The sequence below is a fragment of the Pavona decussata genome, unplaced genomic scaffold, assembly GCF_977016875.1.
Source record: "Pavona decussata unplaced genomic scaffold, jaPavDecu1.1 SCAFFOLD_221, whole genome shotgun sequence".
Taxonomy (NCBI): Eukaryota; Metazoa; Cnidaria; class Anthozoa; order Scleractinia; family Agariciidae; genus Pavona; species Pavona decussata.
In genome coordinates this window covers 528,006-546,004 of record NW_028145626.1, presented here as the reverse complement: position 1 = coordinate 546,004, position 17,999 = coordinate 528,006, and the positions used below count along the sequence as shown (strand labels likewise).

At 37.3% G+C, this 17,999-nt stretch overlaps 1 protein-coding gene across 1 annotated transcript; it reads right to left on the bottom strand.

Moving 5' to 3' along the window:
• Window positions 1-624: 624 nt before the first annotated feature.
• Window positions 625-17,821, bottom strand: LOC146459294 (exoskeleton protein RP43-like). The gene is made up of 2 exons (XM_085089701.1): window positions 16,945-17,821; window positions 625-2,632 (listed from the first exon to the last, which is right to left on the bottom strand). The coding sequence occupies exons 1-2, from the start codon at window positions 17,183-17,185 to the stop codon at window positions 2,454-2,456; spliced, it is 420 nt and encodes a 139-aa protein (XP_084945827.1). The 5' UTR covers window positions 17,186-17,821; the 3' UTR covers window positions 625-2,453.
• Window positions 17,822-17,999: the final 178 nt, after the last annotated feature.

Genomic DNA, 17,999 nt, shown 5'->3' with positions numbered 1-17,999 from the left:
TAGACGGCTAATGGCTAAAACAAAAATCCAAGAAAAAGAAAAGTAAAAATTCGTCACAGGCGTGCTTTAGCAGTTTCTTTGGGGTGAGACGAAAATGGCTGAAAAACGGCCATAAGAAATTGACTGCCGTTATCGTCGGAAATTGCTGAAAACATCCTAAAAGGAAAATAATCTCATTCATCAGTGATTGAAAAGTATAGTCCTCGCCACATCTTTTGATCAATATTGTTACGGGGGAATTCGCAAGTTTGCACGGAATTAGGAGCTTAATATTTCGCACAGAATTTTGTTCGTAGCACAAACAAATAATAAGCCTGCAGAAGAAAATAATGGGCTATTCATTACAGGTTGATTGTCCGTAATTAAACCATATTTAATCTTAAAGAGAAAGGAGTTTGGTCTTCTTGCAAATATTTCTTCGCTTTCGCTGCAAGAAGTTAGTTTGCTTTAAGATATTCGCTGCATGATTCTTGTTCTCTGTAACTTTAGAAAACCAACGGAAGCACAATGTAAACAACTTGTATAAAGCTAAATTAGCATTTCTTTTGTACCTTGAGGATTTGGAAGTATTGTACTAAACTTAAGCCAATAATTACTTTCTTTAATTCGTTAAGTTTAAAATTACTTTTTATTGGAGCTCGTTTCGATTACTTTAGAAGTAGATAGCTTCTATACGATTAATTTACAGCTAGCATATTCAGCTGTCCTGTTATTTCCTAGTCGAATTGGTTCTCGTTGGAGGTATAGATGTACTTAACGAAAAGTTCTCGTTATCTCCGGAACAGTGTACTCGCAACTGTTCGTTAGTCGTAGGATTCATCAAGATTTCCTGGTTGTAATATAGTGTATTCTTTTTATGTATTCTTTTTATTGGAGCGCGTTTCGATTACTTTAGAAGTAGATAGCTTCTATACGATTAATTTACAGCTAGCATATTCAGCTGTCCTGTTATTTCCTTGTCGAATTGGTTCTCGTTGGAGGTATAGATGTACTTAATGAAAAGTTCTCGGTATCTCCGGAACAGTGTACTCGCAACTGTTCGTTAGTCGTAGGATTCATCAAGATTTCCTGGTTGTAATGTAGTGTATTCAGAAAGGCGTTTTCCGCTGGAATTAGTTTCCAAGCTGGATCCACAATCTTGAGGACAAAGTGACAATTTTAATTTAGTTCGCTATATCTACAAAGACTGTTGTTCCTCTCTTAATGGTTTTTTATTTAGTTGTATTGACACGCGTATAGCACCTTGTAAAAAACAATTAATGTACAAGCGCATAAAAGCCCCTGTTGTACAATGTTTCTTCGAATTACAAGTGAGTCAGAATAAAGCTCTGTTGGACCATTTTCTCGTTCTGTTGCTGAGGTTCTGTCCAGTTCGTGGTTTAGATCTTTGGTACCACCTTGAGAAGTGACAGTCTCCTTCTACGAGCGAGTGCTCCCATTTGACTGAAATTCCCCCGTGCGTTTCTGTTGCAGTTTCCGTGTATTTCCCGCAAAAGTTGGAAAAATCTACTGACACAATATTCTTGAAGTATCGCCATACGTCTAACAGCGGTCATTCTGCGTACCAATTCAGCTGTACCAACTCACAAATTTACGCCTCTAAATGGTAGGACGATCACCCCCGGTATTTTTATGCTTTTCGAGTGGAGTTTTGAGTGGAGTATTCCGTGACGATAAAAGTGTTTGTAAACATATTTGACCATTCTTGATGAGCCTTTATTGTTTGGAAAATGCCAACTCGTCTTCAAATTTGATCAGACACAAGGTCTAACAATACGTTTCAAGCAGGCGAGGATATGATTTGATTTCAAAATCAATGCAGTTCATTCTGTCAGGGCTGGTCTTTAAACAACTCAATTAACTTTCCACGTTGTCTGGCAAAACTAAAACTTGTCTGTATTTTTAACATAAAAAAAAGATGACTAATGAACGATGTCGAGCCGCCTTTTTCTTATTATTTTAATTAATTAATTAGTTAATTAGTTAAACCTACCCGTGTAGTATTGGATTCAGGGTTTCTTTTTGCAACTGCTTAAGTTGCGTAAATAGCTGCGAGAGTCTGTTCTATTTAGACTCTTAATTTAGTTGGTAAGTTATTCCAACAGATGACTACAATATTTCATGTCATCCCATTTTCCCACCTACTTACAGATATTTAAGGGCTTCCATATGACGGAAAGTTCCCAGAGGTAAATCCTTGATCCCAGTGTCACGTAAAATCCTGTTCAAGATTAAGCCAAATTTCCACATAAAAACGGCGTTTCATAAATAACCTAAGTCATGTTATATCAATGGAGTCTCCATGGAAAATTAAAGCTAGATATTTAAAAGGCAATTTGGTAATTAAGGCTAGAATTGAAGAATTTAAGTCCTGAAATTTATTGAGTGCAGTTAAATTTCCCTCAGGAGAACTTTAAATAGATTCACTTTACATACAAATTAATTTTTAAAAGCTAATAAGAAGATGTTCCTTCGACGAGAAAAGAGAAATCGTACAGCTTTGTAGCAGTTGTTGGAAGGCACTTGAGGAAGTCGGGCGTCAATCGTGTCTCCGTGCAGTCATATATATTCTCAACTTGGTATCCTTGTCGCGGTCTGTATCCATAGGAACTGATGCAGTAATTATTGCAATCTGGAAGATTAAAAGTAAACGATATGCTAATTAGCTCTAATTCATGTATTGGGTTCGCCCTGTGGATTATTGGATCAGATGCAGGATCATTTCAAAAAAAAAAATCTTCATATCTTCTGCTAAAACGTCATATGACAGCAATTTGATTTGACTTACTACTACTGAAAATTTAGTTCTCTGAACTTAAATTTTCCCTTTTTTGCTTTCTTCTTTCGTCAACGAAAGTTTATCATTTTTACCTATACTGCTCTACTTTCGCAGTGTTTGCTTATCAGGAGGGATTGCTTTCAATTTAATGGAGACGCTCTTGTAAGGTATTTTAAGATAGAGAAAACATAGCTGTCGCTTTCAAGTTGGCTGCCGATTGGAAAACATGACGTATTTCCAAATTTCAAATGACATTATTATTATTATTATTGTTATTATTATTAGGCGCGCGCGCGAAGCCCTATAGCTAAGAGATTTTGGTAAACCCGTGAGGGCGAGAAATTTTGGGTTGGTTATGACGTCACTTCCGTGCGACCGACGACCGAAGGTAAGTACGTTCGCTCCATCATGTCATCCAAAGTAAAATGAAACAGTTAACCCCTGTGCTGCAACCTGGGTTTCTTTCGGTAGGAAGTGGGATGGCCAACTTCTTTCAGAAAAAGAAACGAGAATTTCGAAGAAAACTAATTGTTGTATTCGTTAAATATTTCGACAAACGACATATGTCGAGAAAGCAGGAGACCCGAAAGCAACTGAGTGGGCGAACAAACAGGGGAAATGTCAGTTGAAAACAAACATGCGGGGAGTAAGCAACTCGCAAGTCGCTTAGAAATTAAATACAATTTTGCAGACAATTGTCGGTAATAATCCACGTTTAACATATTTTTCAAACTAAACACAAATACTTAAGTCGTTGCCATTCGACAAATATTCGTGGATAAATTATCTTTTAACATACACAGAGCTATTTACCGTGACGAATTGTTTTGAACATTTTGTGTTGGACTTAATATGTATTACAAATGTATTCGCAGCGCACATTAATAAACACACAACCAAACATTAATTTCTCTTGTATTCTTTTCTTGGTAACATTTACTTAAGGACTAGAATTATTTCTTAAGGAGAAATATTCGCAGAGTTATAAATTGTCTTTAACATTTTGCGTTGCACTTGTGTAATTCGTTCGCCTTTCGCATCCTATATTAGTAAACACGCTCTAATTTTAAGCGCTCACTGAAATATTTTGAGCCACAACCAAACAATTTTTTTTCTGCATTTTCCTTCTATTTCTATATTCCCAGAGTTATAAATTGTTTGGAATATTTTGTGTTGGACTTGTGTAATTCATTCGCCATTCGCAGCGTATATTTGCAAACACGCTCTAATTTTAAGCGCTTAATGACATATTTTGTAATTCATTCGCCATTCACAGCGCATATTTGTAAACACGCTCTAATTTTAAGCGCTTAATGACATATTTCGGACCACTATCAAACATTATTTTTCCTATATTCTCCTTTTGTTAACGTTTACTTAGAGACTAGAACTATTTCTGTAGGAGACATATTCCTAGAGTTATGAATTGTTTTGAACATTTTGTGTTGGACTTGTGTAATTCATTCGCCATTCGCGGCGCATATTTGTAAACACGCAGACTTGCATATATATATTAATTATCCTAATAGTTGAGCACTGTCTTACCGAAGAACCATACATGGAACGCATATCGTTCAACTACTCAACGAAGAACATCCCTGTGGCAGCGAGAAAGACCTACATCACGCAATTGATCGACAAGACAGAACAGTTTTTATGTAGGATGAGATGGAAAGCTGCCCACTTCTTAAACACAGAACAAACTGCCGCGAAAGAAACTTTCGGCTTCAAGACCAAGAACTGCCCACCCGCCATTGAAGAGATGAAAGCTTTCGAGCAAGGTATGATAGCTATTATCCACAACATCAAATTCAAGGATATTAACTGCCAGTTCCAAAAAGACCTAGATGAAGACATTAAATCAGTTAAAAACGACAACCGCCTATTTGTCAAGGCCGATAAATCTACCAACTTTTACAAACTAGAAACCGCAAAATACACTGAAATGCTAGACGCAAACATAACTAAAACTTACAAGAAAGCCGACAATGGACAACTACGCGTAATTGACGCCGAAGCAAAAGTAATCACCAAGAAACTTAACATAGATGACAGGGTCGAGGCAACGGCTACGAAAGAAGCATTTGTTACACTAAAAGACCATAAGGATAATTTTGTCAACAAACCTACTTGCCGATTGATCAACCCATCGAAGCAGGAGATAGGCATAATAAGCAAGCAAATCCTTGAGAAAATAAACAAGAAACTTGTAAATGCCACAAACGTGAACCAGCGGAAGAACACGTCCTCTGTGTTAGCATGGTACAAGAACTTACCGAATAAGCGTACCTCGGCATTTATCAGTTTCGATGTTGTTGAATTCTACCCCTCGATATCCGAATTACTGCTCAAGCGCGCACTAGACTTCGCATCCAATTACGTGTCTATCTCACCCGATGACCGTCATACCATTATACAGGCCAAACAATCACTCCTTTTCAGCAACGGAAACCCATGGCAAAAGAGAAATTCAAACACACTCTTCGACGTCACCATGGGAAGCTACGATGGGGCGGAGACGTGCGAATTGGTCGGTTGTTACCTCCTCTCCCAACTCAAGCAAATTCCTGGCATTGATATCGGCCTTTACCGTGACGACGGACTCGCTATACTCAAACAGACCCCACGGGAAATAGAAAATGTGAAGAAAGAAATATGCAAAATATTCGCCAAAAACGAACTAAGAATTACTATTGAAGCGAACAAGAAAATCGTCAACTTCCTCGACGTGACCCTCGATTTGAACACTGAAAAGTTTAAGCCATATTCAAAACCAGCAAACACCCCACTCTATGTACACAGCAAGTCTAACCACCCGCCGAATATAATCAGAAATATCCCGGAATCAATAAATAGAAGGCTGTCCGAAATCTCGTATGATGAAGATGTATTCAAAGAAGCAGCACCCCCATATCAGGAAGCATTACTAAAGAGCGGTTATTCCTACAACCTTAAGTACCAACAGGCATCGGAAAGAACACCAGATCGAAGGAGTAGACGTCGAAATATCATATGGTTTAACCCACCGTACAACAAGAATGTGACAACCAACATAGGAAGGGCGTTTATTAGCCTGATCGACAGGTGCTTTCCAGCCAATCACAAATTAAGGAAGATATTTAATAGAAACACCATCAAATTAAGCTACAGCTGCATGCCAAACTTAAAACAAATAATAGACGGACACAACAATAATTTCTTGAAGAAAGCCGACCAGCCTCAACAAACCCAAGTCCCCAAATCGTGCAACTGTAGGAACAAAGCTAACTGCCCATTAAAAGGCGAATGCTTGGTAAAAGAAATCGTGTATCAAGCAAAGGTCGCCACCAGTGACAACATCGAGACGTACGTTGGACTAACTGCCACAGAATTTAAAACCCGATGGAGAAACCACCAGCAGTCTTTTACAAACGAGAAAAGAAAGAACGACACCGAGCTAAGTAAATACCTGTGGCAGTTAAAAGAAAAGAAGAGTTTACCATCACATGGAAAATTATTGAAAAGGCCAGAGCCTACACTAACATTTCGAAGCGATGTAATCTCTGCATCGCAGAGAAATTCTTTATAATATGTAAGCCCGAAATGGCAACCTTAAACAAGCGTAATGAACTCTTGTCTACCTGCAGGCACCGAAGAAAATACATTCTTAGATACAATAGTTAAACAAACGCGCGCGCTCGCGCATCTTTGAAATCTGTAAACATTTTCGTTTTAACGGTCAAATGTCACGCGTTCATATTGCTGATGTAGCCTATAACGATACTTCAGTGTGTATGGAGATTAACTGAGGAGTGGATCAACCTCGCGTTGATCTACGAAACAAGTTTGTATTAAACTCCATATGTCCTCAAATTGAGTAGTCCAGCTACTTTTATATATATATATATATATATATATATATATAGTTAGAGTAGGCTAGCAGTAAAAAGTAAGTTTAAAAGCCTCACATTTGCCTAATATCACCAGTTCGTGATCAGTTATGATAACTTGTAGAACTCTTAAATAGCTTAGCATAGACGCTTTATTCGCTTTGGATACCATCAATATTCGAAAGAGATAAATTTTTGAAAAAAAAAAAAATTGTTCCGTGGCCGTGTTTTTTCATTCGCACCGCAAGACTCAAAGCTCTGAAATATTCTACCAAACACCAAAAAGTTTTTTTTGTATTCTCCTTTTCTTAACGTATATTTAGAGACTAGATTTGTTACCAATTAGGAGCAGAATTGACACAGTTTTGAGTTTCCGAACATTTTTTAATATGTCTGGGAACCCTGTTAAGCAACGACGACGGCAGCAACAACGCTGCAAAAAAATCGCTCCGAACGAGCATTTTAAATTTTGGTAGATTTTTTTGCCGTCCTCCGCAAGACTACAACGCAACGTGAAATGACCTAATTTAAGGTTTTGAGGAGAACATGTGCAAACGACGGTGAATTTTTCTCTAATAACTTGAACGCAACTCCTACTAATTTAGGTAACTTGCTAACCACTTACTTCAATCTAATGCGTTTCCGCGCAACAATCAATAATTTTTCCTTATTAATGTGTTTCAAGCTTCACAAATATACTTCAATCGTTTCGACAGAACAAATATAAGTCGAAAAACTAATTTTTAAACACTTTGTTTAGGTTAGTTTCGTTCGCATCGCATGGCTCTCGTTGAGATCTGTGCCAAGCAACCAAGAGTAATTTTCCCGTGTTCTCCTCTTGTTGAAGTTTGTCTAGATGTTAGTAGCAGCAATATTGACTGAGTTGTAAATTCTACACATGTAATAAAAAGAGAATATAAGTTTAATTCAGGAGTAAACTGACAACAATAAAACTTAATGTCAAGCATCAAGCAATTGTTCACCTGCGCTGTGAAGCTTCCTACCGCTCGAAAATCCGCGAAATTAGATCGATAAAAATAGCAAACGGTGGATCTAAAAAAAAAACTTACGGAGTAATTTCTTCCACCGAATATGACCTGCTCCTTCCTCCCATCAAAAGGGCACTGTTATGCTCGGTTATCATTCGTTGAAAGAAGAAGTAGCGAGGTTAAAGCTCTTAGTCGCCATGACTGATTTCAGTTTCTCAGCTAAACAAATGTCAATCCGACTCAAGTTTCTAGTTTTGATCGAAAAATCGGTTGCCTTTTCTTGTAAGAGACACGAAAACTTAACGTTTAGGATTTTCCTTAGTCTAAATGCAGCACTTGATTTTCATGTATTTGTGGTACAAAAAAAAAACCTGGCTTAAACAGTCGAACTCCAAAGAACTTGGAAGAACTCGTTGTTTTTGGACACAAAATGAAGAATTTAATGAAATGTAGAACTGACCTGCTCAGCCAATGAGGAGCGAGTATTATCGCCGCTCGGTCAATCAGGAGTAAGAAATTTTGCCCTCGGGGAAAGGAAAGTTGAGAAAATTGCCCTCTGTTAAAGCAAATCAACATTCAAAAAAATGTTTCCCTTTGTATAACATTGTTATTATTGTTTAAGCAGTTTGCTTCATATGCACTAAAAATGTATATAACTGCAGACGGGATGAGGAACTGGTATTAAGGTTATTACGTTCATACGCTAACCAGATTTCTATAAATGCTATGAAAAATATTGGAGCTCCCCTTTGGCTTTGGCTAAAAATATATTTATTAGTAGGATATGACGCAATCCTCGACTAATCAGATGAACGGAATCTCTATAATCACCTTAGTAATTATACTAAACTGGATATATTTAACAATTATTTTCAAACGCGCGTTTAAGATAAGATGACAGCGTATAATCATCTTATATCCATAAAGCGCGAGTGGAATAATTGTTTTATTAAAAACCAATCAAGAGATATTGCTAGATCTTGATGATTTCACCTTAAAAGAACAATCAGGAGATAATTCAACGTTCGCTATTCTAGGGGCATGCTTAAATGGCTCATGGCCGCTTTATCTGTCTCGATTTGCAAGAACATATCCCAGTAAATATTGGGTTATGTTAACTTTTCGTGAAAGATTAATTATCTTAATCGAATGACAGGATAGCTGGCATGAAGCCCATTTTTAGCCAGAGTTGAGCTATTTTACATTATTTGGCCCATTTCGGTCAGAGTGAGTATACAGTTGTGAACGTCTTTGAATATCTAAGTCGCCAAATTGCACGAGAGCGCTAGAATATTTATCTACAAACAATAAGAATAAGGGCATAAAAAGCTAGTAGAATGAAAGAGCCCAATCATGGGCTGTGATTGGCTTCCCGAGCGGTTAAGATGGAGCAATCTTGCCCGCCCCCGATTACCCATTACCAGTAAGCTCAGCATCAAAAGTTTAATCCACAAACAATGCAACATTTCCTTTGATTTTCTTGTTGTTCTAGTGGAAACGCTCACTTGTAAAGGGACATGAAATCTTGTTGGGGTAGGGTAAATTTTGTTTTAGCTTTAATGACTGTGACGTTGAATTTATGAGTTGCTCTGCAGTGTCAGATCTTAGTGTAAGGTTAAATTGGTAAAACTTTTTAGTGTCTCAAGTGGAGTACTAAATTGATTAGTTCTCCCACTTTGCAAGGAATAATTTTAAATTCAAGTGTAGTGATAGTTGCGTTCAGTGTTTAGTGCAATTCAGAATAGTTGCATGTGTTTCTTATTTTATCATTTCATTTTACCTGCCTCTTTCTTGTTGTAAACAACAAAATCGTCTCAAAGTGCCTGGAGATAAACTGTGCGTTGTCTTTCACTATGCTTTTTTATTACCACGTGCACTGTACGATCATCCGATTTCAACGAATTTTTCTATTCAGTATTAATCTCTAACTTCTGATCAGAACTTGTTCACATTCACTCAGCCAATCAGTGCCCAGTATTTGTGTGCTCTATATCCCACAAACTGTCTTAAATTATGCAAAGAGGCGAGGGTTTTGAAGCACAGGGAAATTGTGGGGTAAAATGACTACTCGTTACTATGATCTATATAGAGCATACTAAGAAGAGCGGAGCATAGAGCCGTCTAATTGTTTTAGCATACCTCAGTGACCGATCTATCAAGCAAAAAAATATTTTTATTTCATAAATTTTTATACATTTATGCAATGATGCATGCTAAATCGCGCGCCCTCTGACAAACTGGCCCATTTTCAAAGAATCAAAAGTTCATTCATCAAAGCTACACAGTGATCTCGCCATACATTGTGCAGTCTCAGAGACTTGCAAACCGTAGAAGAGCAAATGATGTTAAGCTCAAACTAAGCTTAATTTCAAAGTCCTTTTCATTTTCAAATTCTGGAAAAGAGTTGACAGATATTTTGCCGTCTGCTTCGTCGGTGTTGTCGTTTACGCCGCCTTGGTGGTTTTTTTGTCGACAAAACCGCCCCCGGAGAGTCTCTTTGTAGCTTAACACATAACCCTGGGGTGTTTGGTGGAGGATAAACATCTTTGGGGTAAGACTGCGTTGGTTTTCTCTTCCTCTCCTCCCAAAATACAGGTTTGTGTAAAACCACGCGGTTTGCTGTAATTGTTTAGGATCTTTTGTATCTGCATTTCCCAGTTGACCACTTTCAAAAAGCTTTTGCAATTGCTCGCTTATGGTGGCAGTTTTATAAACAACTGGACGAACTTTTTTCCTCTTTCATCAGATTTTTACAGACTGCATTTAGGGCATCATTTGCCTTCTTAAATTCATAATCACGGACGATAGACCCCGGCTTGTTAATAGGTGCTTGCTTCAAATATCTATCAATGGCCGCTCGGATGCGCTTTAAGTGAAAAAACTTTAAACGGTTTGCCATTTGTTTGTCTCACTGACACATAAAACCTCTGCAAACACGTGTTAATACGACTTTGGTTTGTCATTCAATGGGTATCGTAATTTCTTTTTGGGTTGAAAACCAATCTAAAATAAAACAAGAACCGCAATTGTTACTTTTCTTGGACAACTTTGTTTGTTTTAAATAAAGCATTTTATTTCGGAAATTGTTTATAGGCATATTCCAATAAGTGACACTTTGCAAAACGTTTTGTACGTCTTCTTCACAAAATCCACGAAAACGCAAAGGGGAAGCTAATTTCAACAGCTCCAGGTGCCGTCTATCGATCGATAGACTGCACTTGTGTGGCCAATCAGATTGCGCGTTTACGTGATAGTCGGTCAGTGAGGTATGCTAATGAGTATATAGAGCACGGTACGGGTACGGCTTGCCATCACCTCTCAGAACTTCCAATATGAATCTTGTAAGCCAGTAATTTACATCTTCCACGGGGGTGGTTCCAAAATCAACTGGAACGGACCTATACTTATCTCTAAGGGTTTCAATTTGCGTGTTTCGGTATTCATCTCAGACTCGATACAAGTTTACTGACCACGCGGTACTTTGTCGAGTCGGAATTCTATCTCTTTCTCTTTGCTCAATTTCGTTCACTGTGGTAGGCTTTTGGAAATTAACCATGCTTTTTTATCGAATTCATTCCCCAAGCACTCGGATATGTTTACGCTATCAAGAGCAAGTAACTCTGAGTGCATGGCAAGGACGGCCTCAAGTTCCTCAAGCTCTGTACACTAATTCATAGGCGGAACAAATGAGCCATTAAAACAACAAAGAAAAAACAAAGCTCCATAGAAAGAAACATCACGGCGACATCAAAAACAAACTAACAACGTGACTCCTAAATGTGAATGACAAAATTAAAATACGATCATAAATATAATATCCATAAATTACGGTTTCTTCGCGGATGTGACAATGTTCTAAGACGATTAGACAATGAACGCTAGTGTCCTGGGATATAGGATATAGCGCCTCTCGCATTAGATAGAAGTGCCATTCGGGGTACGCCCTCGTGGCCCTCTATCTATGCTCGAGGCACTATATCCCATAGACCCCTCGCGTTTATTGTCTAGCCCTTACTTATACTTAAACGGCGACAATAGGGCAGCGAGCAATATAACGACTAAACTGTTTCGTTTTCTGTTCTTATAGTGTTCAGTCATAGCTATTTTGGGAAATTAAATTACGTAATTCTAGAACGTTCCGAGCTTTGTGATGAGACTTTGCTTGATCGGTCACCTCAATATATCAGTAATTTAATATCAATAATTAAACAGTCTGCCTATCAGTCATGCTCAAATTATGTAATTTTACGAAAATCCCCCCCCCCCCCCCCCCCGGAAAGGTGTAGCTATTATAATTTGGTGGTAGGTCTTTGGTCGCCGCGGCTCCCACACTGTAGAATGCTTTACCTCTTGCCATAGAGAAACCTAGATCGCTGCATTGTTTTAAATCCTCAGTGAGAACTTATCTGTTTAGGTTAGCTTTTGATGTCAAGTATAACTCTAATTTATCATACCTAGTTTAATTTCCATGCTGTGACGCGCCTTTGGTCATTATATGTTAAAAGACGCAATACAAGTTGTTGATTATAATTATTTAGCATTAAAATTCATTTGCTAATTTAACAATTTCTGAAAGCGGAAAAAAATTAGTCTTCAATCCGCGCGAGTTATTCAGGAAACAACTGCTAAGAAGGTTAATTTGCCATCGATGTGACCTAACGGGCTCATCTTCAGGCTTCTTTTGTGGCTTATAAGTATTTTTTGTTTTGATTTTTGTTTTTGTTTTTTTAGATTCGAGTGAAATACTTGAGAAAAAGTCTCGCGAAGGTCGGAGGAATTTTTTCTTTATGAAACGTTATACAATGGAAAAGCTCGGACACAACCTAGATCCCAAAAGTAAATTAAAAAAATGCAAATATAGTGATGAGAAAAAGAAAACTCAGTCTCTGTAGTGATTTCCTGTGTTGTTTTCCATTGGTCGGCGGCAAGACCCCATTGACATCTGCTGTAATGGCGTGTGAAAACTGTGCAAATCTTTGGAGGTCGAAAACCCAAAGCTTATGTTACGAGTATTCCCTCCATTTAAATGAATATAATAGGGTTGATATATTTTCCAGATTTGAACGAAATTTGGCCGGCAAGATGTTTGTCACACACTAATGCACCAAAGGGATCCAGGCCCTTGCGTAAAATTGAAAAAGCTTTTTTGCGTCGTCCCAGCGCGAGACTCGTTGAAAAATATTAAATTATCAAACTTTACAATAGATTTTCTAAGTACCCAATGGGAATATCGAAAAGGCCTGACACGTTTCGTTAGACCATTATCTCCTGAAGAATATAGTCTAGCTTGTTGGAATATCTGCATTATTGTGTGAGCTGGTAGTTATTATCATTTTTATTATTAGTTTTTTTGAAGAAGTGATTTTTATAAGCATTACGTTACACTAATAATACAATACTAAACACTACCAACACTAATTTACACTAATAGCAATAATTACAGTAATTACCGTACTCACAATACAAGCTTACTATACTATACTATACTATACTATACTATACTATACTATACTATACTATACTATACTATACTATACTATACTACGGTACTCTATATTTACAATAATAACAGCATCTTCACCACCAACTTTTTTTTATTCAATTTTATAACTGACATTACTTACATCACACTACAAAAATTACTTACATTACACTCATAACAACTACCTAGATAACAAACCATCCACACACCCTACTTTTTGTTTTTATTGTTAATTAATTACAATGTTGCAGAATGAACAGGTAAGCGAAAAAAAACGAGCGAAAGAAAACGACAAAATAGACCTAGAACAAAAGAGTAGTGGAAAGTGATTCAAGGGGTCTCTCAAATGGCCACTCTTCGATGAATTTGTCTTGAATTAGTGGTTCCCATTTAATCTTGAAGTGCTTTAGATAACCTTTACCCATGGCAATATCATATTCAATGCAAGCTTTTTCACGTAATTCTGTTTCAAAGACATGAAAGAAAAGGTGTTCGTCATCTAGACTGCAACTATATATATAAAATTTGGCAACTAGAAGGGCAAAATTGAGCAGCGTACAGAACTTTGAATCGTCTATCACACCGTATAAAACCTTAGCGGGAGTGAGGTTGAGTTCAATCTGGATGTTTCGAAGCCACCATTCTTGAAAATCGTTCCAAAAAGCTACTGTAAGCGGACAGTGAAAGAGCAGATACGGAAAGGTCTCAGGATTTTCTTTCCCTGCAGAAATAACATTTATCGTCTTGAACAATACTTGCTTTGAGAAGCCTGTCCTTTGTAAACACATTATTATGAATTAATTTTAAACTGAAACATAAGCAATTTAATTTCCTCGGTTGTTATCCAAGGTAGAAGATATATCTTTGATAGATTTCCTTTACCGGAATTAAGAATTTTTTACTGTGATGAAGGTGACACAAATTTACTGTCAGCGATATCCTGTAGCAGGTTTGCAGAGGAAAGATTCGAGTTGTTAGTGCGTCAATTAGCAATTAAATCAACAAGGTCTCGAGATTATTTGGAGATATTGTTCCAGTTTTGACGGATTGAATTTCTAAAGCCGTAATGTGTTGTAAAGCAAGCTTTAACGTCAAACCTACGACAGAAAACTTCAAAGGGAAAAAAATTACCACTGTCATTCATTAGGTCTTTGATTTTGTTCAGTCTTTTACGAAACCACGTTAGGAAAAACAGATGTTTGTTAATTTTTATGTGTTTGTTGTTCCGGATGATTGTTTCGTTTGGACTAAGATCACCCTTACCCGCTAAGTGTGTGACCTCCCAAAATTCTAACAGTCTTACGTAAAAAGGCGGTACATTCTTCAAGCCGAGTTCTTTAAATCTGTAGTTGCATTGCAACACCTAGATGCACAGTTGCATCATCGGGAATTAATTTCCATGCTCCTCTGTTTTCGTTCGTGAGCCTGTTAATCCAAACACATTTTAAAGCTTTGTTCATGTGTTCGAAAACTATTATTTTTAGTCCACCTTTCTTTTTAGGTCCAATAATAGTGATTTCTTAATTTTCGCAGGTTTAGCGTCCCACAGGAACTTAAATGTTAATTTGTTTACTTCATGGGCAAAATTTTCAGGAATGGGAAGAACTGAAGCGCTGAAAATAAGCTTTGATAAGCCAAGAGTTTTGATAATGTTAATTTTTCCACATAGAGTAAACACTCTACTTTTCCTGCTGTTAAGGACTTTTTCTAGGTTCTCCAGTTTTACGTAAAAATTAAGCTTATATACAAGATCAGCAACGTTTGAAAAATAAATTCCCAGGGCATAGACATAATCTTTGGGCCACTTGAAGCCGAAAGGTTTGTCCAGCGGCGATCTTTCCACGAGCCTAACCATAATGCTCCGATTTATGTGCATTGATTTCTAGACCGGAATAGTTTTAAAACTTATCCAGAAGGCGGAGCAGCGCTTCAACAGAGGAGGTGTTTCTAACGAAAACTGTCGTATCGTAAGCATACTGCGATAATTTTATTTCTTGTTTATCAACAGAAATACCCTGTATCAGCGGGTCATTCATTATTGCGTGTGCAAGCAGTTCTATAGCTAAGACAAAGAGCAACCCAGACAGTGAACAGCCTTGTCTTACGCCACGTTTGAGCTTAAAGAAAGGTGACGCGAAACCATTGTTTATAACGCAGCTGGATATATCAGTGTAAAGAACCCTTACCCAGCGTTTGAAAACATCCTTAAACTTGAACATATCAAGCACCTTGGCAATGTAGTCCCATTCGACGGAATCAACCGCTTTACGAAAATCAAGAAAAAATGGCGACGCCTGGAATATTTTTTCCCTTGGTATAGTCAATCAGATCGCTAATTAACCTGATATTTTCGCCTATAAATCTCCCTTTAATGTATCCAGTTTGATTTGGGTGAGATAATGAAAGAAAGTAGCTTCTCGAGTCTTTTGGCCAAGACTTTAGCAGCAATTTTGTAATCAGTGTTTAACAATGAGATTGGACGTAGATTGTTTAAATTGTTTGTAGGTTTGTTCTTTTTTGGAAGGAGAGAACTTATTCCTCTTTTCTGACAAATTGAAAGTTCACCTTTCTCAAAAGCATAGTTAAGACTGAGAATCAGTCGATTTAAATGTACTTACATCATAGCCAGTCTTATATTAACGTCTTATCAATGCTGTTGTAATATTTAACTTTCTATGTTAATGTTGTGTAAATAGTGTGAAATAAATGAACCTTGAACCTCAATTTCGATGACTGTCAGCCATCTTTATCAAAACTTGGAAAACATGAAAAGTGTCAGAAGCCTTAAATAGGCTTCTGAAGGTATTTATTATTGCGATAAATGCGCAGTCACTCTGAAGACGCCCCCCCCCCCCCCCCCCCCCTCCTCCCTGGTTTGGGGATGGAAATCACATGTGTCCAAGCAAGTGAAATAGTTGAGCAGGAAAGCGACAAGTTTAAGCGATGGATTAAGGAAAGCATATGTATTACATCGAACACTCCTACTATGAACAGGGACGAGGGAGCCTATCAGCTTTCTCCCATATGGACACAAGTGCTCTCCATCCTCAAACCAGGGGGGGGGGGGGGGGGAGGGCATGTCTTTAGAGTGAGTTTACGCATTTATCGCAATAATTAAAACCTTCAGAAGGCTATTTAAGGCTTCTGACACTTTTCATGTTTTTCAAGTTTTGATAAAGATGGCTGACAGTCATCGAAACTGTCAGCATTAGTAAGACGTTAATATAAGACCGGCTATGATGTAAGAACATTCAAATCGACGGTTTATCTTCTACAAGCCTGATGAATTTCTTCAAGAAGGACTGAGAATCAGGTTTTTACTAAGATCATTGCAAAAAAAATTATGAAATTCAACTGTGAAACCGCCCGAGCCGGGAGGTTTGCCATTTTTAAACTCGTTCAGAGCCAACAAGCATTCATTTTCGGTGATAACGCCTTCACAACCACTAGACATTTGCTCAGGCAAGGTAGTCAAGTAGCTGATAATTAATGCAGTCAAACCACACAATGAAAGTTCTGGGTATCAGTGCTTTGAATGTCTACAAAAACGAAAGCATTATTTTCAGATTTTGCAGCTTATTAGCTTTACAGTAATATATAGTTAACGTTTTTAGGGTTTCTGATAAGGTAGCCGCCTGAGGGGTGTATTTGCTGAATAAACGCGCTTAATTTAATACCACTCGACTATTTTTTTTTCTTTTTCAATAGTAGCGCGTAGATTATAATCGGTGAATTATAATTTATCATGACAAACAATGCTTGAATAAATTGAATTTTACTTTGGAGAGTGTTTCGATAAAATTTCGTCCGACTCTTTGTACTTACCGGGAGAGAAAAAGGAGAAATCTAACTTGTATTCTCTGCGCGTGACACGGTCGTTTGAGTGAAAGGTTAGCACAGCATAGCGTCCAGTGAAAGTTATATTCAATCCAGACTGCAACCCACAGTATTTACCCACGGTATAGTTGTTATCATTGAAAATCTTCAAGTAGTCACCATCACCATACCTGCAAACAAGAAAAACGTAGTTGTTTTGTTGATGAGATAACATGAACTTAAATGACATTAGCTTACACAACTTGATGATATAATATGTGGCAAAATTACACGCATTGCTATACGTTCACTGAGTTAAAGGAGCACGGCCAATTACTAACAAATAAGTGCAGATATATACATGAAAGTAGGACAAACATTACAATAACTTACATTTAAACTATATATAGACTAATCGACAAGGTAACCGATAAAAAATGCTAAAGTAATCCATGGCATAATAGATGATGCAAATACAACGACACAGACAAACAAACCTTACACACAGCTCACCTATCAAATTGTCTAGAAATAAAAGCAAAGGTTCCAAAACAACCCATAATCAGGCCAGTATAAAGTACAGACACGCGCAAAGAGTAGAAAATGAGATTACATACACGCAAAACTAGTTTATCACATGTGTGTCATGACAATAAATGACAAAGCAGTCTAGTTATTGATTTGATTCTTAGCCGCAGATCCAAACAACAACAATAACAACAAAAAGCAAAAACAAAAAACAAAAAAAAAAAAACAATAAGCAAAGAAACAGGCGAATGAGTCTCAAGATAAAAATAGCTACTCTTAGAGTAATGATACTAACAAGTAACTTTGTTCTTTGTATATACCTTTTTTTCTTTTCTTTTTTTTTTTTTTTTGGTCTTTTATTCTTCTCCAGTCATCTCCACAATATACATTAAGGGAATAAAGGTATTAAAATAACGGAGAAAGGGCCAAAAACAGAAAGACTAATACTTAGCCCTAATGATGGAAAAAAAAAAAAAAAAAAAAAAACAAGGTTCAAGCAAATATAGACAAAACAAAGAAACAATCACAACCACCGT

Coding starts and splice junctions, on each gene's coding strand:
- LOC146459294 (XM_085089701.1), bottom strand. CDS start 17,185: ATGTCATTTAAGTTCATGTTATCTCATCAACAAAACAACTACGTTTTT. Junction 2,633..16,944: donor TTTCTCCTTTTTCTCTCCCG/GTAAGTACAAAG, acceptor TTAATCTTCCAG/ATTGCAATAATTACTGCATC.